General features: G+C 43.9%; 1 protein-coding gene and 1 long non-coding RNA gene across 2 annotated transcripts in view; one reads left to right on the forward strand and one right to left on the reverse strand.

The window, feature by feature from the left end:
* VSNL1 (visinin like 1) overlaps nucleotides 1-21,309 on the forward strand; it is a 120,846-nt gene that overhangs the window by 49,162 nt on the left and 50,375 nt on the right. Inside the window, exon 2 of the mRNA XM_086323575.1 lies at nucleotides 1,083-1,249. Within this exon, the coding sequence (XP_086179701.1) occupies nucleotides 1,088-1,249 (162 nt within the window). The 5' untranslated portion in view covers nucleotides 1,083-1,087. The remainder of the gene's footprint in view (nucleotides 1-1,082; nucleotides 1,250-21,309) is intronic.
* Nucleotides 798-4,900, reverse strand: LOC147362758 (uncharacterized). Its single transcript, XR_015135801.1, has 3 exons — nucleotides 4,776-4,900; nucleotides 2,748-2,779; nucleotides 798-923 (listed from the first exon to the last, which is right to left on the reverse strand). It is a non-coding gene; the product is annotated as an uncharacterized LOC147362758 (long non-coding RNA).

A 21,309-nucleotide genomic window follows, 5' to 3' on the forward strand; every position in this document is an offset into this window, starting at 1 on the left:
ACCCTGTGGTTAATTTGTTTTGTTTTCATTCCGTTTTGTTACAAAACAACAACATTAAAGGGGAAAAGCTTAAATCATCTTTAATTTTCCTTCACTAATTTTGGAATAATTTTTGGTCTTTGTTTACCTACTTATTTCTTAATTAGCCATCACAGTAAATCTGAAAGAGTTTTTTAGTTTTTCTTTTTTTAATGTGTGCTTTATTGGGAAAGAAATTGACGATAAAGCAGATAATTAATATTTCTCTAAGCAGCACACAAGATAAATGGCTGGCCAAATCAGGGATAACTCTAAACCTATGCTCTGCCCACCTACACTTGAGAGTGATGTTGGTCACACAACCTGGCCCATGATTGATATATTTTATATTTTATTTTATGCACTATCATTTTTACTTACTAGCAGTAATAATAAAATAATGAAATTATATCAACTGAAATTCACTAACCAATCTTAAAATAAAAAGCCACCCAGAGGTTGTCAACACTGAAGGCAATGTTGTAGGAAGTCTCTGAAGATGAAAAGAGAAATAGAGAGCTAATGTGACCAGTAAAAATGAGCTGTTTCCATTTGAAAAAGAAAAAACAGCAGAAACTTTAGAATTAGAACAACCACCATTGCTGATCATGTTTTCAAAGCCATTTTTTGATGATTTGCCAATAAAGCCTTCTTATTGTTCTTGTCAATAGCCCCACTTAGTAATCCTGCAAACTAAATGCAGAATTAGGTATCTGGGCAGTAAGTGCTAAGGAATCATAATTCATAAAATGAGATTATAAACAGTTTCCGTATACTTTACCTGAATAGCATAAAAGGAGATGATTGGCTTTCCTTGTGGGAGTCAATGTGTGTAAAAGATGACACATGACAAAGGAAGATGAAGCCAACAGCCTTTTGAGAAACCTTTTTCATGCATCTCTTTTCTAGAATATCAAATAGAAGGAAACAGATTTGGGAAGACTGATCAGACACGCTAGAGGGACTTCCAACCAAGGGACTGCTCAGAACTCTAGCTTGGCTCCTAATCAAGCTTGAAATGATCACAGGCACAGCACTAATTGCATTAATTTGCTTTTCTTCAGGCAGAATGGGGAAACAGAATAGCAAACTGGCCCCTGAAGTGATGGAGGACCTGGTGAAGAGCACAGAGTTTAATGAGCATGAACTCAAGCAGTGGTACAAAGGATTTCTCAAGGACTGTCCAAGCGGGAGACTGAATCTCGAGGAATTTCAGCAGCTCTATGTGAAGGTAAGTTGTTTTTCAACCTTTTTAAAAAATTTTTCAGGCCAGAAAACCTTGTCTTCATCAACTATGGCTTCACATGGAATTATAACTCCAAGTAGCCAGTTTGTTTCAACTCTAGTGGTTTTCCACCCCAAAAGAAAAATGGACATTTTTTAAAAAATGTAAAGGAATGTGTTTTGTTCCAGAGATAAGTCAAGAAATTTCTGAACAAGAAGAGTAATTGTTCAATCAAAACACCAAACAGAGTTCAGACTTTGACAGCATCTGGTAAAGAAGAGTAAAAATCCCAGATAATAGTGTTTCTTGATGATTATGGACAAGCAACTAATTGCATCATTTTGCTTGTTAAAGGTATCTACATGTTTCTCCGGCTCCCCTGGTAGCTTAGCTGGTAAAGAATCCGCTTGCAATGCAGGAGACCCCGGTTTGATTTCTGGGTTCAGAAGATCCCCTGGAGGAGGGCATGGCAACCCACTCCAGTATTCTTGCCTGGAGGATCCCCATGGACAGAGGAGCTTGGCGGGCTGCAGTCCATGGGGTCGCAAAGAGTTGGACATGACTAAGTGACTAAGCCCTGCATAGCACACCTCAGTCAAAGAGGAAGTGCATGGGAGGGCTTTTGCAACAAAGGTTCCTTTATATGCAGATAAGAAAAATATATAGATCCCCAAAGCTTTGAATTTAAAAGGAAGTAGGGAGTTCTGATGTATATTAAAGTCAGCATGGATGGTCATCTACATTTTATCAAGTTCTAAAATATGAATTCTTCCCAGCATTTTCTACTGTTTAGAAGTTAAAATTCCCCCATTGTTGTTTAGTGACTAAATCGGGTCCAACTCTTTTGCAACCCCGTGGACTGTTGCCTGCTAGTCTCCTCTGTCCTTGGGATTTCCCAGGCAAGAATACTGGAGAGGGTTGCCATTTCTTTCTCTAGGGGATTTTCCCAGCCCAGGGATCCAACTTGTGTCTCCCGCATTGGCAGGCAGATTCTTCACCACTGAGCCACCGCAGAAGCCAAGGACATTAGATAAAACCGTTCCATGAAAGGTATTTGTACCGCAGTGATGTTTCAGTTTTGCTGAATTTATCAGTTGTATCGGTTCTAGATTTGGCATGATCTAAGACATTCCTTTTTCTTTATACTTGGATAATCTGTGGTTTGTGGAAGAAATGCATTGTTTTTCTTTTAATTTTTTCTGACTAGAATACCAAATATATAATAGTGCTCTTATCATTTAAATGCAGGAATACCAATTTGAGCAATATGATCCGTTCACGTGCATGTATGTGTGTTGGGATGATTATATAAAATATTAAACATTGTCATTCTCTCCTGAAGTTGAACATCTCACATAGCCTTTGCTCCAGCAATACCATCCTGTGCATATAAAAAAGGTATATATAAGAATGCTCATAGCTGCACCGTTCACAATAGCAAAACTGGGAAACAACCCAAATGCCCATCAAAAGGAGAGTGGAAAATAAACTGTGGTATACTCACACAGTCATCCAAACAGTGGAACTTCAGCAACACTGAAACATTAAGTGCTAAAAGTCAGTCTCAAAATACTTTAAATTAAACACAGATCAGATAAAAATATATTTTATAGAACCACAAATAAAAGCAATAAAATCACACAAAAAAGAAAGCAAGAGAGTGATGAAGACAGGATTAAAACCGATGGTTGCCTCCCATGCATAAGAGGCAAAGGGTGAGACGGAAGTTTAGCCACGTGGTTAGATACAGATTGTGTCAAAGTCTTAGCCACTGCTTTGGGGGCTGGGTTTGCAGGTACTTATTAAATTACTAATTTTATTCATGCAGTAAGCACGGATCACTAGTGAATGTCAAGAATCCATGATTATCATGAATCCAATGCTGACCCCCGAGAGCTCGAGGTATCTATAAAATTCTCTCCTTGCATGTGCGTAGAAAGGACAAAAAGTGGCAGGTGTGCATGTTATAAGATCACTGTGACATTTCTAAGAGGAGCTGAGCCATTGGTTTTAGTATGTAGAGATCTTCTATATGGAAGCACTGAGAAATGCATTTATCATTGACATAAATAGACATAAACTGCTTTTGCACAGAAGTGGGATGGTCATTTTCCTAAATTTTTATACCACTCTCCATAGCTTTCAAAGTCACATCTTCTATCATTTTATTACCCAGGAGTGAGCCTGTGCCTCCACATTGTCTTCCCTCAGCCCCAAGGAAAGTACAAATAAATGAGATTTGTCAAAGCCACTTTCCTCTGAGGAAAGGTCATGCAGGCTGTCACTCTGTGTTTAAGAGAGCTGTGTGTACCACGTTTCTCACTATTTGTTTACAGTGAGAGCGATTTTGCCTTTGAAGAAATAGTTCAAATGCAGGAAATGAAGTATTTTATTTACATGCTGGAGGGACTCCACACTGAAAATAAAATCCACCTCAAGATAAGGGAGGAGCGTGTATAAACATTAAAAATCCCTCAGCGTTTTATGGTACAACTGATGTACATGACCAACATCAGCCCCCGTTTCTACCTTCCCCAGTCCACCTCAGAGTAGACTTTTTTCCAAGAAGGTGAAGTTTTATCCTGGTAGATGGAGTTTAGATTCTTGGCAGACTCTTAACAACCATATTTAAACTCAGCCACTGCTCTGGTTATCAAATAGTCAGAAAGTAGGCAAAGTCTTCCTCTCCTTTGAGAGTTGTCCAAGGACAAAATACAAAAAAGAATCACAGAGGAAGTATGCCACTTCCTTCCACAGGGAAAAAGAATAAAAGAAAGAAAGACAGGTCTGATAGGTTAGAGGGGAGAGTAACAGAGAAAGATGTGGTTTATGTAATGAAGGCCCAGGAGAAGGGCTGGGAAGAAAACTCTTCCTTTAATGCTGCTTAAAAGTACAAATGTTCACCAAGGCAGTCTTCATCTTGGTGAATAGGCATTTTTCAGTAGTCCCTTCTGTCTCAGGCTGAACGGTGAGACATCCTGGAATCCAGCTGAGTGAACAAAGCGGCTGGTAGCCTCTGCCCTCTATCTGTGAGGTCAGCCTGGTACATTTACTGTTACTGACCTGACCCCGTTTAGGCTTCAGGAGAGTCACCTCACTGCTGTAGTGTCAGCTGTGAGGAGAGCGTGGGGTGGAGCAGGGTAACCAGAGAGGCCCCTGCCCCCGCCACCCCCTGCAAGGCCGGGAACCACAAACCCTCAACTTCAAAAGACTTTGTATGCAAAATATAAAGAAATTCCATCCAGTCTCTCTTTAGAACTGTCCAAAACTGAAGTTCAGAAAACGTAGATAATTTTCCCAGTGTCACAAGAAGACTGGCGATCAGGACAGACATTAAAGACAGGGTACCCTGACCCAACTGAAGTTCAGAAAATGTAGATTATTTTCCCAGTGTCACAAGAAGACTGGCGATCAGGACAGACATTAACGATGGGGTACCCTGACCCGCCCAGCAGCCCACGGCCCTGCCTGTCCCCTGGATTCTCTTGGCAGCCTCTCATCACCCTCCCTCCAAGCCCCTCCACCGTACAACCTGCTGGAGTGAGACTTGAAAAACACGGGGCTGGGCATGGTCCTTCCTGGTTTGTGGCTGGTGGTAACCGAACCAGGCTCATTTGCCTGACGCATGGCAAGCCAAACGCTGAGATGGTGAGGTTTGTGGCAGGGAAAGAGCTGACTCAAGACAGCCAGCCAAGGAGCTGATGGACAAAACAGCCAGGAGAAGGAGTCTCAGACCCACTGCCTTGAAGGCAAAGGGCGTGACATATTTATATATAAAGAAGGTTGTCTGAGGCCTGGGGCAAGGTGATGCGAGTAGAGAAAAGGTGAGTTATCAGCATTCGGTGCAGATGTGTCCGGGTTACATGCTTCTTCATGGGATGCATGTTCAAAAATGGAGGTGCTTTAGCAAGATCTGAGGATGGATGTTTTGGCCCTCTGACATCAAAAAGTCACTCATCAGACAACTGTGCAGGCCCAGTTTTAGTGTCAGCGGTCCCTACCTGCTTTAGTCAGCCTGACTAGACAGGAGTTGATGCCAAGTTTCTGGAAAACAGCTTAAGTGCCTGTTGTTCCTATAGTGATCCGTAGTCAGAGGAGTTATCTATAGGAGTGGTTAAGAAGTGTTGTGATATTATTACCTCGCTATGTGAAACTTGGAGGGAATGCAATTAAAGAAAAAAACTAAACCAAGCTTAATCAGTAAAGGCAGGTTACAAGCAGGGTTTTTTTGTTTGTTTTTTTAACAGTCTGTTCCCTTATCTGCTGTTCTGTGGAAGTCAAGGATTTCTGTTAACCCTATGGGGCACAGTTTTGCAGGTTTCATTCATCAGTCCTGTAGAGCAGGAGTCCCCAGTCTCTAGGATTTAATGCCTGATGATCTGCGGTGGAGCTGATGTAATAATAATAGAAAGTATTAATAACAGAAATAAAGTGCACAATAAATGTAATGCACTTAAATCGTCCTAAAATAATCCCACCCCGCCCAGTCCATGGAAAAATTGTCTTCCACAAAAACTGTCACTGGTGCCAAAAAAGTTGGGGACCACTGTTATAGAGGACAGTCAGCTCACTTCCATTAACATAAAACCTGGTGGCTAGCACAGGGTCTGCCACAGAGCAAGCATCAGTGTTTGGTGAGTGCCCTATAAATAATAAACACTGGCTGTGTATCTCCTTTTTGGGAAGCCTTGTGGTGGAGGCATAGAGAAGCGGCTAAAGGATAGTCCTGCCTGCTCTTCAGGAACTCAGAAGCTAATTGTAGAGACACAGTTAACCACAAGCCAAGGCAGAATGACACTGATGCATGTTGTTGGGGCACAAGCGGAAGGTAGATGTAATTTCATGATGGCATATTAAAGTAAGAAGTTAATTAATGCAGTGCAAATAGCTTTATCTGTACCATTTTTCTAGATTCCACTTGTGCAGTCACTAAGTCATCTCTTTACGACCCCATAACTATATAGCATGCCAGGCTCCTCTATCCTCCAATATCTCCCAGAGTTTGCTCAAAATTCATGAGTTGGTGATGCTATCTAACCATCTCGTCCTCTGTCGTCCCCTTCTCCTCCTGCCCTCAATCTTTCCCAGCATCAGGGTCTTTTCCAATGAGTTGGCTCTTCCCATCAGTGGCCCAAGTATTGAAGCTTCAGCTTCAGCATCAGTCATATCAGCAATGAATATTCATAGTTGATTTCCTTTAGGATTGACAGGTTTGACCTCCTTACAGTTCAGGGGACTCTCAAGCATCTTCACCAGCTCCACAATTCAAAAGCATCAATTCTTTGGCTCTCACATGCGTTAATACACAGTATTTGACATATGTGCACTGCCACGTGTAAAACAGATAGTGGAAACCTGCTATATAGCACAAGGAGCTCAGCTCGGTGCTCTGTGATGACATAGATGGATGGGATAGGGCGTGGGCTGAGAGGGAGGTCCAAGAGGGAAGAGATATATGCATACATATAACTGATGCATTTCACTATTCAGCAGAAACTAACACAACATTCTAAAGCAACTATACTCCAATTTTTTTTTTAAAAGAGAGTAAGTTTAAAAAAATCATGGGATTTAGAATCTGACAGACCTGAGATTCTATCCTAGCTGTGCTACATTTGCCAGATCTCTGCCTCTCTGAATCTGTTTCCTTATCTACATGATGGAAATAATAAGCCCCGGCCTGTCACCTCAGTGGTGGAGTCCCAAAGGAAAGAAAGGAAGTGAAAATGACTTGCAACCTATAACAAGATGTTTTTGCCATCATGATAGATGATCCGCTCGTTTACTCTCAAAGAACCAAGGTGGAAAATAGGTTTTATTTCCTGTGCCAAAGGCAGTGGCACCATAGAATGGTCTATAGAGGAGGAAGTGAGGTTCTGCGGAGGTTCAATAGGAAAATGAGCCTGAATCAAATAGTGTTGTCTACCATGTTTCCAGGGTAGCAGGATCCACCACGAGGCTACATCCCCTGCCCTGAGATTCTTAGCCACTGAGTTCTGTGCTTTCTCCAGCACAGTGGCCTCTCCCAGCTCCCTGCTACCAGGCAGAATAAGGCATGGTGTTCCAGATCTTCTGTATTCAGTCCCACCAACCACTTGGCGTCCTGTCCCCCACACACCTCCACCTGCTTCTACCTGCTCAGTCTCTACTGCATATTATTTTGCAGATGAAGAAAGAGATAAATTCTCAGAGGTAACTAAATAGCCAAAGATTGTTCTTCTGGTTCTGTTCTGTGCTCATTCGCTCAGTCGTGTCCAACTCTTTGTGATCTCATGGACTGTAGCCAGCCAGGGTCCTCTGTCCATGGGATTTTCCAGGCAAGAATACTGGAACGAAGTGCTATTCCTTCTCCAGTTGATCTTCTTGGTCCGGGGATTGAACCTGCATCTCTTGCATGTCCTGCGTTAGCAGGCAGATTCCTTACCACTAGTGCCACCTGAGGTCTAGCCCAATTCTCTTGAGCCACTGTTTTTCCACCAAGCAAAAACAATTGCACCAAATTTTCTCCTCAAGAGTGTTAAGTGATAGGCAACACTTACAGGTGTTAGGGCCCGAGGCAGGTGGGAGGGCCCGAGAGTGCCTTTGAACCATCTCTAATCCAACAGTTTGAATTTTAGTAAAACTTATTTACATATAACAGAAGAGTTCTTGCCTAGTGATTCCATGTGTCCATCCAAGCGGTCGTTTCCTGAATAGCTCCTGTAATTTGGTTTTTAGAAAATACTCTTGCTGCTTATCCTTCAAAGACTGGGTTTATCCATTCATTTAGTCATTCAAGGCCCATTTCCTTTATGCTTTCTGTAACATGTTCTCTGTCTTGGGACTTGCCTTTGGTAATCTCAGAACCTGGTAAAGCTGGAATATCTTTTTTTTTTTTTTTCTGTATAATGCTTTTCACTTCACAAAACTGTTTATTTTACAATAAAATATAATTGGAATTCCATTCAGTGAGCAATTGTCGGGGCCTAAAACTTAAGAAATACAAATCTCGACCCCAAAATTCTGATGATATAACTACCCAGAGACAAGGATTAGAACAAAAAAATTTTTAAATGCTATCATAGAATCAGGAGCATCTAAACATTTGATGATAAAGACATTTTAATAGAACAAGAGAGATTTTCCAGATAATAGCGCATTATTACCTAATTCGCTAAAGGGCTCCCTGGGTAGCTCAAATGGTAAAGAATCTGCCTGCAATGTGGGAGACCTGGGTTTGATCTCTGGGTTGGGAAGATCTCCTGGAGAAGGGCATCGCAACCCACCCCAGTACTCTTGCCTGGAGCATTCCATGCACAGAGGAGCCTGGCGGGCCAGAGTCTATGGAGTTGCAAAGAGTCGGACACAACTGATCGACTAACATTACACATTACACCTACTTTGCTTTATGGCTTTAGCAGTTTACTCTCAAATTGTGCTCTTATGTTTAAAAACCTACTATTAGAAGGAAATATGAGCTCAAAGATAGTCCTGAGAAAACCCATGAATGATATTTTGAGAGAAACTGGCCTGTAATGTAAAATTTTGTGTCTACCCTCTAGGGATAACTTCCTCAGATTTGTTTTATTTTATTTAGTTAGTTTTGGCTGTGCTGGATCTCCCATTGATGTGCAGGCTTTAGTTATAGCCAGCAGGGGCTACTCCCTAGTTGCAGTCAATGGGCTTCTCATTTCAGTGGCTTCTGTCATCATGGTTCCTGGACTCTAGGTTCACAGGCTCAGTAGTTGTGGTGGCACACAGGCTTGGTTGCTCTGTGACATGTGGAACCCTCTCAGAGCAGGGATCGAACCCATGTCCCCTGCATTGGTGAGTAGATTCTTAATCACTGGACCACCAGGGAAGTCCCTTCCTCAGATTTATAAAGGGTTCTTTGCAAGCTCTCAAAATGTTGTTGTTGTTGTTCAGTCGCTCGGTCATGCCTGACTCTTTGCAACCCCATGGACTGCAGCATGCCAGGCTTCCTTGTCCATTACCAACTTCTGGAGCTTGCTCAAACTCATATCCACTGAGTCAGTGATGCCATCCAACCATTTCATCCTTCATCATCCCCTTCTCCTCCTGCCTTCAGTCTTTCCCAGCATTAGGGTCTTATCTATCAGGATCTGAAAATGTTAAGGATCACCAAAGATACTTGTATCATTGACAGGCTGAACATTCTAATTTCCGTAACAGCAGAGTTGTGGGGTGTCAACTGACATGAGACAAATGGGGAAGATCTCCCTTCTATACTAGACTTTCAAATAAACTTTGCAGGCAATAAAAGAACAAAAGTTTCTAGATTGCACTCTGTGAAATTGTTTTCAGTTTGTTGGGGATGCTTTCCTGATTCATTCAGGGCCCATTATTTACGCTGTATTTTGTCCAGAGCCCCATGAAAATGGGAAGGCCCCACAGGGATGAAATGTATCTGCTTGCCATTCATTCTCCTAAGCACCTATGTGCCAGATGCTGTGTAGGCTCTGAGTCTACAGAACACGTCACAGATCCTTGAGCTCAAGTGGCTATGATCTGGTCCTATCAAGAAGTCTATAGGTCGAGTGTATGAGATATGTATGTGTGTGTGTTCAGTTGCTCAATCATGTCTGACTCTTTGCAACTCCATGGATTTCCCAAGCAAGAATACTAGAGTGGTTGCCATTTCCTTTTCAGGGAATCCTCCTAACCCAGGGGTCAAACCCTCATCTCTTGAGTCTCCTGCATTGGCAGGCGGATTCTTTGCCATTAGCACCACCCGGGAAACCCCTATAAATGGGTAGGTGTATATATACGTACATACATATATATATGTGTGTGTGTGTGTATGATATATATATATATATATATATAAGTATGTGTTTTTTATATACACACATACACACATCTATGGTACAGGGGCTATTGTTATCAAGACCATGAAAGACAAGAAGGACATGAAGGCCTAGGGAGGGCTGGTGGGAAAGGAGATATTAAAGCTGAGTCTCAAAAGAAGAGTGATTTGGACCTGAGCTGTCAGTCTGTCTGGAAACTCCAAAATCCCAGTGACCAGAATCACAAAAGCTAAAAAAAAAAAAAACAACTATTGTGTTTGAGAGCTCCTTTCCATAATGCTGGCATGAGGCCCTTCTGATTGAGTATATTAGCTTGAAACAAAAGTACAATGAAACAAACACAACAAACTCACTCACTAAAACCTCTCGGCAGAAACTTGCTGAGATAATTTGGAAAACCGCCTGTTGAAGATAAAGGTCATACCCACCAGGACTCCACCACAGGCCTCCTCTCTGGTGTCTCCCCCTTTTCTCCCTCCCTCCCTCCCTTTCTTCCCTTCCTTTGTGATCACTCTAAAGTGCTTCCCATCTGCCTGGTAGCACACCTGATTCTCCATGACTGAGGAGCCAGACTTTGGACATAGTATTTCCTCACTTGAAGCCATAAGAGTTGGAAAGTCAGGAGACCTGACCTGCAGAGGGGCCAGCAGAGTCAAACACGTGGGCCACCTTGCAAGCAGCATTCTCCCCTCCTTGCGGTGCTTTCTGTGTCCTCTGGGTCACATTCAGGAGCAAGCACCAGGAGTTTCTCTGTCTACTTTGTTGTAAGCCATGTGTGCCACATCCAGCCATCCTTCTAGGACCAGCTCAGAAGTCTTGTTGTAGCCACGTGTTCCGGAAAACAAACTCACTCAGAAGAATAATGCAGATAGTGGAGTGCAGTTTATTACACCAACGGGCCCAAGGTAGAGTCTCCTCTTAGCCAAGGACCCCGACCAGTTTTTAGGAAAACCTTATATACCCTAAGTGTACGTGTCCAAACCCACCTCCCCCAAATTCCCTGAAACTAGTCGGAACAAAGGAAAAAGAAAGATACAATCAAAGTTAACCCGTGATTCATAAGCCTTAAGCCTTAGGTAGTTAACAGTGGACAATTATCAATAGGCTTGTGGTCATACCCCAATAAGCATAATAGAATGTATGATTCTATTTGGTCACACAGATAATTAAGGTATTCTTTTAGGCAATGGGGGCCTGGTTTTCTGTTGGTATGTCGTTTCCATAGATACTGGGCATATAGCTCAAAGTCCACAGTCCGGCCCAAGATGGAGTCCTGCTTTCAAGAGAGAGCCTGTTCTGTTTCCTCCTTCAGTCTCGCCCTGGAAGAGCCTCCTTTGTTCTCCTTACCCTCAAAGCCAGAAGAATCTCTTTCTCCACTGAGTTCCTTTGACTTTGATTCACCTGCATCCATCTCAAGACATTATGGTTTTGCAACAAAATTCTGTAAGCTTTTTTCACCGTCTCTCTAAATAGAAGCCTTCTTCATTCTCTAGAGCCTATACTGCTGTCAGTGTTTTGCCAGAATACACTTCAATGTGATGTGGTTTGAAGAGAAGGCTAGAAGTGTATCTGGCTCTTCCGTTAGCTGGTCTTGTGAACTTGGGAATGTCTTATGCTTAAATGTTGTTAAGTAAGTCAACAAACCACTCTGACCCTCAGACTCCTCATCTTTCGGCTGGAGAGAATTACTCTGACGCCTGCTTATATCATGAGAGAGCCAACCAAAGCGCTTTATAAACAGTGACTATCCTTGCGCAGGTAAGACTGAACCTGGGCATGGGAAGGCTTCCAGACACCCAGTAGCCAGTCTTTTGGGCTGTGGCATCAAAAGCTGGCTCCCCTATCAGATATTTATCAAAATAAAATGTAACGTTGCTTCTCAACACCTGATTCAAATCCATTTTGAAAATAATACTCTTGGCTCAAGAAAAGATTTTTGGGTAATCAGTTTTGGGGGATTCAGATTCTGCTTGTTCATAAGAGGTAATTAGGAGCAGGCCTTATTAAAAATTTGTTGGGCAGAGCGATATACAGAAGCATTTTAATTCCTTTGGGAAATAGACATTACATAAGACACAAAATGTTATCCAGATTGAGCTGGTGAGAACGTGGTAATTTTTAGTGAGAACCTGGAAATCCATTTCCACTTGGAATGTTTGCCAACATGATACAGGCTGCACTTCAACTTGAATTAATGTGGAAAACAAGAGCTGGGGTCTGAAATCTCAAGGAAGAGATGACAATAAAGTTACAGTTCTGGGAAAACAAGGTCCCATGTAAGACTGCAAAGATACTTTATCAGGGTGAGACTGTCTCAGGGAATAGCTGGCTATTTCCTGCATGTCTTGCATTAGAGGGAGCATTTATCCTGGAAGGGTGGAAGTGATAACCTTCTTCTGTCTCAAAGGGTGTGAAATTATGTTGAATGGCTTCCACACCTTGGGACTTTACTTTCCCATGATAGGGTAGGTGTCAGTTAGAGAGATAACAATGATCTTTGCAGCCATGCCATCCAAAGGAATGCTCTTAGAGAATACCTCAACTTCTGCAGCCTCAGGTTAAGGTTGGAAAGAGTCCACCCTTATCCCATTTTACAAAAGAGGAAACAGACATCCTAGGGGGTGAGGGGAGGGCTTTCCAAGGAGCTGTTTCCTAATCTCTCCAATTAACATCTAAAAGGACGTGCCTCAACTCCAGGTTCTGTATGAGGGTTTAAAGCCAGAAGAACCTACTCTTCCTGTTAGCTATTCTTTTCAGTTAATTCAGTTCAGTCGCTCAGTCGCTCAGTCGTTTCCGACTCTTTGCGGACCCCATGGACTGCAGCATGCCACGCCTCCCTGTCCATCACCAACTCCCAGAGTTTACTCAAACTCATGTCCGTAGAGTCGGTGATGCCATCCAATCATCTCATGCTATGTCATCCCCTTTTCCTCTCACCTTCAATCTTGCTCAGCATCAGGGCCTTTTCCAATGAGTCAGTTCTTCACATCAGATGGCCAAAGTATTGGAGTTTCAGCTTCAGCATCAGTCCTTTCATTGAATATTCATGACCGATTTCCTTTAGGATGGACTGGTCAGATCTCCTTGCAGTCCAAGGGACTCTCAAGAGTCTTCTCCAACACCACAGTTCAAAAGCATCAATTCTTCAGCGCTCAGCATTCTTTATAGTCCAACTCTCACATCCATACATGACCACTGGAAAAACCATAGCTTTGACTAGACAGACCTTTGTTGGCAAAGTCATGTGTCTGCTTTTTGATATGCTGTCTAGGTTGGTCATAACTTTCCTTCCAAAGAGCAAGCCTCTTTTAATTTCATGGCTGTAATCACCATCTGCAGTGATTTTAGAGCCCCCAAAAATAAAGTCTGTCACCGTTTCCATTGTTTCCCATCTATTTGCCATGAAGTGATGGGATCGGATGCCGTGATCTTTGTTTTCTGAATGTTGAGCTTTAAGCCAACTTTTTCACTCTCCTCTTTCACTTTCATCAAGAGGCTTTTCAATTCCTCTTCACTTTCTGCCATAAGGGTGGTGTCATCTGCATATCTCAGGTTATTGATATTTCTCCCGGCAATCTTGATTCCAGCTTGTGTTTCCTCCAGCCCAGCATTTCTCATGATGTACTCTGCATATAAGTTAGATAAGTAGGGTGACAATATATAGCCTTGACGTACTCCTTGTCCTATTTGGAACCAGTCTATTGTTCCATGTCCAGTTCTAACTGTTGCTTCTTGACCTGCATACAGATTTCTCAAGAGGCAGGTCAGGTGATCTGGTATTCCCATCTCTTGAAGAATTTTCCAGTTTGTTGTGATCCACACAAGTCAAAGGCTTTGGCATAGTCAATAAAGCAGAAGTAGATGTTTTTCTGGAACTCTCTAGCTTTTTCGATGATCCAATGGATGTTGGCCATTTGATCTCTGTTTCCTCAGTATGTATTAAATGTATTAAAGGACAATACACTTCTAATTGGAAACAGAGCCAAAGAGGAAGAAACAGCCCATTCCTATTACAGGGTTGGACTTGAATATAAAAAATCATATCTGGATCTCTCAATGTAAAGCTGTTTTACATCACTGTATTTTTCTGACGTTTTGGAAGGGTGAGAGGGACTGGGATCTGATATCATTGACCCATCTTAGTAGAAATCATTTCCTCTCCTCCTGTGGCCTGTTCAGCACCTGCTAGAAAAAAGCTGTCTGTTTTTTTGATTATGTACCTCTGTGTCTCCACTTGGAATGGTTCTTGGACCCGCATCTGTCCTTCCAAGGTTGTGATGAAACCTGGGCTCCCCTCCCTGTGACAGCACTTGTGTTGCTGGGTATCATAAGCAGATGAGCTCTAAGACAGCTTCTCCCCTTACATCTGCAGTCAGTGTGCTCCTGTCATCACTGGAGAGAATGCAGCAAAGGTAGGGGGGAGGTTCAGCCGTGAAACAGGCCTCTCCATCTATGAAATGCCCGAAGGCACCCTTCACTATCTTAGGGGAATCTTGTTGTAGATAATCACCCATAGCAGCTTCTACCAATCACCCACCTTTGCCAAGCACTACTGGGTTGTATGTATAAGTCTGTAACCAAGAGCCCTGGATGATGCAGTTTGATCCAGACTCCCTCACTCCTTTAAAGAGCTTGCAGCCTAGTAGAACAATCCATGTAGACAGCGCAAAAATCATAGAGAAAGTGATATCTGTGCAAAACCCATGTAGATGTTCTAGCATAGTGAATTTCTAGATAATTCTCTTCACTGAAGGGACTTGCCTGGCGGTCCAGTGGTTAAGACTCCATGCTTCCAATGCAGGGGACGTGGGTTCAGTCCCTGGTTGGGGAACTAAGATCACACCTGCTGCATGGTGTGGGCAAAAAAAAAAAAAAATCTTCACTGAACATTTCATGGTACCTTGAAATAGAGGTCAGATTGGCAGCCGCAAGGATGATGACATTAGCAGCGGTACAGGGCAGGGGTGCAGGGGAGCAGGGGGTGGTGTGGCAAACAACGGCAAGCCACTGTGTTGGCTAAAATGTTGGCTCACCAAAAAGGTATCAGGGAAAAGTGAGGTTGGAGATGTGAGTGGGGTTCAATCGCAGAGAGCTCAGACTGCCAGAAAAAGCTCTGATGTCCTGAATGCTGTGGCGAGGTAAAGAGACGGCTTCCTGCCGGAATGTGTTTGAGGAGCGTGGAAATACTGGTGACCTGGTGTTGTCTTCCTCTTAAAACAGCATAATGAGGGACTGGGAAGGAAGAATTATTTTTCATTTCCTTTGTAAATGGCCCCAGTGACTCTGTGGGTGAGGCTGCAGGAGCTTGCAGCGTGCCCTCCAGCAAATGACTTACGTCAAATTTGACGGAGTTATTCATCAAGTACGTACCAGCTGTACCTTGTCTGTGCTCACTAAACCCTGAGGGGAGCAGGAGGTAGGACTCCCATGGAAGAGCCGGGCCATCTGGGGGAGATGAAGCCTTCCAAGCAGACAAGTGCAGGGACAATTTAAGAGCTCAGTGAAGTTACGGGTCCGTCAGAGCTTTGTGAGCTCAGATGAGAAGAAGGGAAAGAGAGGACCAGGGAGGGGCTGGTAAGGCTTCCTGGGCAGAGGGTGCAGGGCCAGTGTGGGAGCTGGGGGCTGGGTCCCAAGCAAGAGACAGAGTGGGGAAAAAGCTATTGCCTCCTCAGCACAGGTGGTGAGCTGTAGGTGGATAAAGCCCTGCTCTTGGAGTGGCCGGTGCCTTCTGGAATGCTCAGGGGCATTTGGAATGTTCCTTCCCATTGTCTGTTCACCCAGGCAGACTTGCTGCCTCCTCCCTTTAGCAGTGGAGACTGACCCCACCCCACAAGACTAGTCCTGTCCTGTCATCCTGGCCCAGTTCCCAGCCTGAGCTGCCTGCTCCGAGCCCTCCGCTTGCTGAGAAAGAAAGTGAATTCGTCAAAACTTTCAGGGTGAAGACAGTGACTCTGGGTGTTCCAGAAAGACCCTCTGGGTCTGGCTGTTACAGGCAGCATCCATGACTTCAGATCCCACACCCCTGACCTCTCTGAAGTCGAGGAGCAAACTCAGTGTGTTCTGATTTGAAATGAAAAAGAAATAGCAGGACTTCCCTGGGTATCCAGTGGTTAAGACTTCACCTGCCAATGCAGGCGGTGAGGGTTCGATTTCCGGCTGGGGAGCTAAGATCCCATGTGCCTCATGACTGAAAAACCAAAAGATAAAACAGAAGCAATACTGTAACAAATTAAATCAGTTCAGTTTAGTTCAGTCGCGCAGTTGTGTCCAACTCTTTGCAACCCCATGGACTGCAGCACGCCAGGCTTCCCTGTCTATCACCAACTCCCAAAGTTTGCTCAAACTCATGTCCATTGAGTCAGTGATGCCATCCAACCATCTTATCTTTTGTTGTCCCCTTCTCCTCCTACCTTCAGTCTTTCCCAGCATCAGGTTCTTTTCAAATGAGTCAGTTCTTCGCATAAGGTGGCCAAAGTATTGGAGTTTGAGCTTCAGCATCAATCCTTCCAATGAATATTCAGGACTGATTTCCTTTAGGATGGACTGGTTGGATCTCCTTGTAGTCCAAGGGACTCTCAAGGAGACTCTCCAACAACACAGTTCAAAAGCATCAATTCTTCGGCGCTCAGCTTTCTTTATGGTCCAGTTCTCACATCCATACATGACTACTGGAAAAACCATAGCTTGGACTAGACAGACCTTTGTCAGCAAAGTAATGTCTCTGCTTTTTGATATGCTGTCTAGGTTTGTCATAGCTTTTCTTCCAAGGAGCAAGTGTCTTTTAATTTCATGGCTGCAGTCACCATCTGTGGTGACTTGGGAGCCAAAAAAATAAAATCTGTCACTGTTTCCACTGTTTCCCCATCTATGTGCCATGAAGTGATGGGACCAGATCCCATGATCTTAGTTTTTTTAATGTTGAGTTTCAAGCCAGCTTTTTCACTCTCCTCTTTCACTTTCGTCAAGAGGCTCTTCAGTTCCTTTTCTTTTTCTGCCATAAGGGTGATATCATCTGCGTATCTGAGGTTATTGATATTTCTCCTGGCAATCTTGATTCCAGCTTGTGCTTTATCCAGGCCAGCATTTCGCATGATGTACTCTGCAAATAAGTTAAATAAATAGGGTGACAATATACAATAAAATACTTTAAAAATGGTCCACATCAAAAAAAAAAAAATCTTAAGAAAGGCAAATTGGATTTTTTTCTTAGCTTAGTGCAGGACGGGTTCAGGGAAAAGTATAAGACAGATGCAGTCCTCTGTTTTGTGTATGTATTTTTTGCTAAAGGGCACAATGATGGGAGCTAAAATAATGGATATTATTAAGATTATTTGGGGCTTGGATCCCTCTATCAGAGACACAGAGAGCAGCTCAGAATATGTGTTAAATAAGTAAGAGCTGAAAACGCAGCCTCTTCTGTGTGTAAAGAACGACGCTGGAGCCGACACCACAGTTTGAACCCAGGTTCTGCCCCTAAGATCTGCGAGTTCTTGGACATGGTCCTTCACTTCTCTTATCTTCGCTTCTGCCGCCGTTAACTGCTTCTCCATCTCTCCCTTACACGTGCTTCCGCTAAAGCTGCTCAATTAATGCCCCAGTCACTTTGGCCCTGAGGACTGATGACAGGGGTGCAGGGGTGCGGAGGCTGGCCTCACAGTGTGGGGGAGATCCTTCTGGCTCTGCCGGCCTCTTAGCAGCCTCACGTCACCCTTTGCCCCAGGGCCTTGTCCGTCTCTTTGAGGGGGAGTGCTGTCTCGCCTCACATCCTGTGAATCAGGCTTCCCCGGGGACCAGCCATCCCACCCCTGTGGGGAAAGAGGGGAAGAGAAGAGATTGTTCCAGGCACAGATGCCAGCCCGAATTCTCCCAGCGGCTGGGGAGGGAATCTAGCAGACAGAAAATTCTCCCTCTCCCTGTGTGTCTCTGCTGCAGACAGTAACAGCCTCGGAGGCGTTACCCTGACTCCAGAGAAGAGCTTTGGGAGGAAGTGACTTCCCCTGGACGGGAAGCCCAGGTGGCGCACTTGGGGCACGTGTACAGGCCCCTTGGAGGGCTGAACGGGAGGAGCAGGATCCCATTTGAGGCAAAGCATCCTCACACTAGGGATGGAGGTTGGTGGCCGGGAAGGTTCCTGTTATCCTTGTGCAATCTGTAAATATGCTGTCTGCTCCAGGGCACTGTCACACCTTGGAGGTGAGTAGAGAGGGGGCAGGTTGTTATTATAACAAAAAATACAGTAGAAACCGCACGCTTTAGGTCCTTTCTGTTTTGTTCTTCAGTCACTCAGTCATGTCCAACTCTTTGTGATCCCATGAACTGCAGCACAACAGGCTTCCCTGTCCTTCACTATCTCCCGGAGTTTGCTCAGACTTGTGTCCACTGGGTCAGTGATGCCATCCAACCATCTCACCCTCTGCCACCCTCTTCTTCTTTTGCCCTCAGTCTTTCCCAGCATCAGAGTCTTTTCCAATAAGTCAGCTCTTGGCATCAGGTGGCCCAAGTATTGGAGCATCAGCTTTAGCATCCATACATCCAATGTATATTCAGGGTTGATTTCCTTTTGGATTGACTGGTTTGACCTCCAATCCCAAAGAAAGGCAGTACCAAAGAATGTTCAAACTACCGGACAATAGCACTCACTTCACATGCTAGCAAGTTCATACTCAAAATCCTTCAAGCTAGGCTTCAGCAGTACATGACTCGAGAACTTCTAGATGTAAAAGCTGGATTTAGAAAAGGCAGAGGAACCAGAGATCAAATTGCCAACATCCGTTGGATCATAGAAAAAGCAAGAGAATTCCAAAAAACATCTACTTTGGCTTCATTGACTACGCTAAAGCCTTTGACTGTGTGGATCACAGCAAACTGTCAAAAATTCTTAAAGAGATGGGAATACCAGACCACCTGACTTGTCTCCTGCAAAACCTGTGTGCAGGGCAAGAGGCAACAGTTAGAATCAGACATGGACTGGTTCAAAACTGGGAAGGGAGTACCTCAAGGTCCTTTCTAGGACAAATCAAACTGTGACTAGGTGCGGAGATGAATGATGGATAGGTGACAATAGGCAACATTAACTGAATGCTTATCAAGAGTCAGGTACTGTTCCAAACATATCATTTTGTGTATGTTAACTCATTTGGTCCTCAGAACGGTGTATGAAGTAGACATTGGTATTCCCCCACTTTACAGATGAGGAAACTGAGGCAGAAGATGATTGATAACTTTCCCAGGGTCATGTGACATTTACACCCAGGCCGCTGGGCCCCATTGCTGGTGCTCTTTACTGGGTGGATGTATCCCTAATAGAAATCTCAGAGGACCTGATCCCTACAAAAAGGGTAGTTTGTATAGTTTACCTTCCCACAGTCTTTAATTCAAAACATCCAAATAAACAACTGATGTGGTTCCAGAGTACAGACAGGTGGAAGGAGTGAGGAGCCTGGAGTCCAGGAGTCTGTTGGACTGAGGCAAGTTCTTCACTCTTGAGTCTACGTTTTCTCACCAGACAAGGAAAAGGCCAGGGTCCTTGTGAAGGCCAACGAGGCAGAGGTCTGACAGTGCCTGTATTTCCAGTGCGAGAGCTCTTTGCCAGCAGTGTTAGAGTTGGCTCAGCGGAAAACCAAGGAGAGCTGACTATGTATACGAGGCTGGAGAAGCCTACTCACTATGAGGAATTACAGCTTCATTCTCAAGCAGGCTTAATGATTACAGATTATGGGACCAGGCTGCCTACTGCCTGGCACTGACCAGAGGAGACACAGCGGGGTGGCTTGATGAAACGAGGTGGTAGATGTTGTGGGTTGTATACCCAGTGGCCATGGTCCTCGCGTCACCATTTCTTCTCTGCCCGTGGCCTACCTCCCATGGCAGAGGCTAAAAACCCTGGTCCATCTTGCATTTGAGATGTGTGCATGTCACCCAATCCTGGTCCAAAGGTATCTGAGAAAAGCTGTGCTGGAAGCTGGGGCTGGTACTGAAAAAGCATTTCTTCACTTTAGAAGGACCAGTGTAGTGATGTTTGTATAGTACCTGCATGTGATTTCTGGAATTGCTATGGCTAACCCTCAGAGGTGAAGGAAGATGCTGATTCCAAGCTGAACATGGCAAAATGGAAAGACAGAAGGAGCCTGGGCCCTTGCTGATATCCCTGAGCTGCTGACTTGATCCTAAAACAGTGTCTGGACCATGCGTTGTATGGGATAATTAACCCTCTGTGATGTGGGCCATCTTTGGTTGGTCAGTTCCTTGCAGAAGAAAGCATCATAAGAGATTGAAACTGATAGCCAGGAGCCCTTGGTTCTGATCAGGACTCTGCTGCTAAGAAGTTGTGTGAATCTGGGCCAGTTACCAACGTCTCCGAGGCATAGTCTCAATTTATTTATTTAATTATTTACTTTCATATTATACTTTTTTGTTTTTTTTTTTTACCTTTTCAGACGCACCTTACAGCATGCGAGATTTTAGTTCCTTGACCAGGGATCAAACCCATGCCCCCTGCAATGGAAACATTTAGTCTTAACCACTGGACCACCAGGGAAGTCCCTTAATTTATTAAAGAGGCTAGTAACCCTTGCTTTACCTCCTTCTCAGAACACTTGTGAGACCACATGAAACTTTTTTAGCCCCACCTCCTACTTTGTTCTGAAGATACATTGGGTTGGCCAAAAAGTTCATTTGGGTGTTAATGAACTTTTTGGTCTACCCAATCGAAATGAATAAAATAGGGTATGGATAAAAATGAATGAATAAATGAAATGAAAAAAGGAATGGGTAAAATTAATTTTAAAAGACAAATATGGGGGCAAACTCCATGTTCCATGAACAGAAGAAAGGAGTTCACCATGACTGAGCACCGGAGATGGAGGGACCAGAGGCAGAAGACGGGAGGTAGAAGAGATAAGCGCAGCCTCAGTTTCCACCTCTGTAAAATGATGGAGAGAACCACATGACCTCTTAATTTCTTCTCCAATACCAAGATTCTGGAAGCCAAGTGGAGCTGTCACTAATCTCTGCTAGATGTGAATGTCTCAGTACCACATGTCCCTTGGCATCATAGCAGGTTTTCTGCCCAACTACCCGCAGGGGCGGGGACTGTCTTACTCATCACTGTCTCCCCAGCACCCAGTAACAAAAACTAATTGGTTAATAGAACAAGTTAATTAATGAATAAAGGACTCTGTCTTACAGGTTACCTGAAGTGTTTGAAAAATAAATGAATGAAACATTTTCTAGTGTGTAATCCAGAATAATAAACCTACA

This window comes from Bos grunniens, chromosome 11 (assembly GCF_055505025.1).
Source record: "Bos grunniens cultivar Pamir isolate PY7600 chromosome 11, Bosgru_T2T1.0, whole genome shotgun sequence".
Taxonomy (NCBI): domain Eukaryota; kingdom Metazoa; phylum Chordata; class Mammalia; order Artiodactyla; family Bovidae; genus Bos; species Bos grunniens.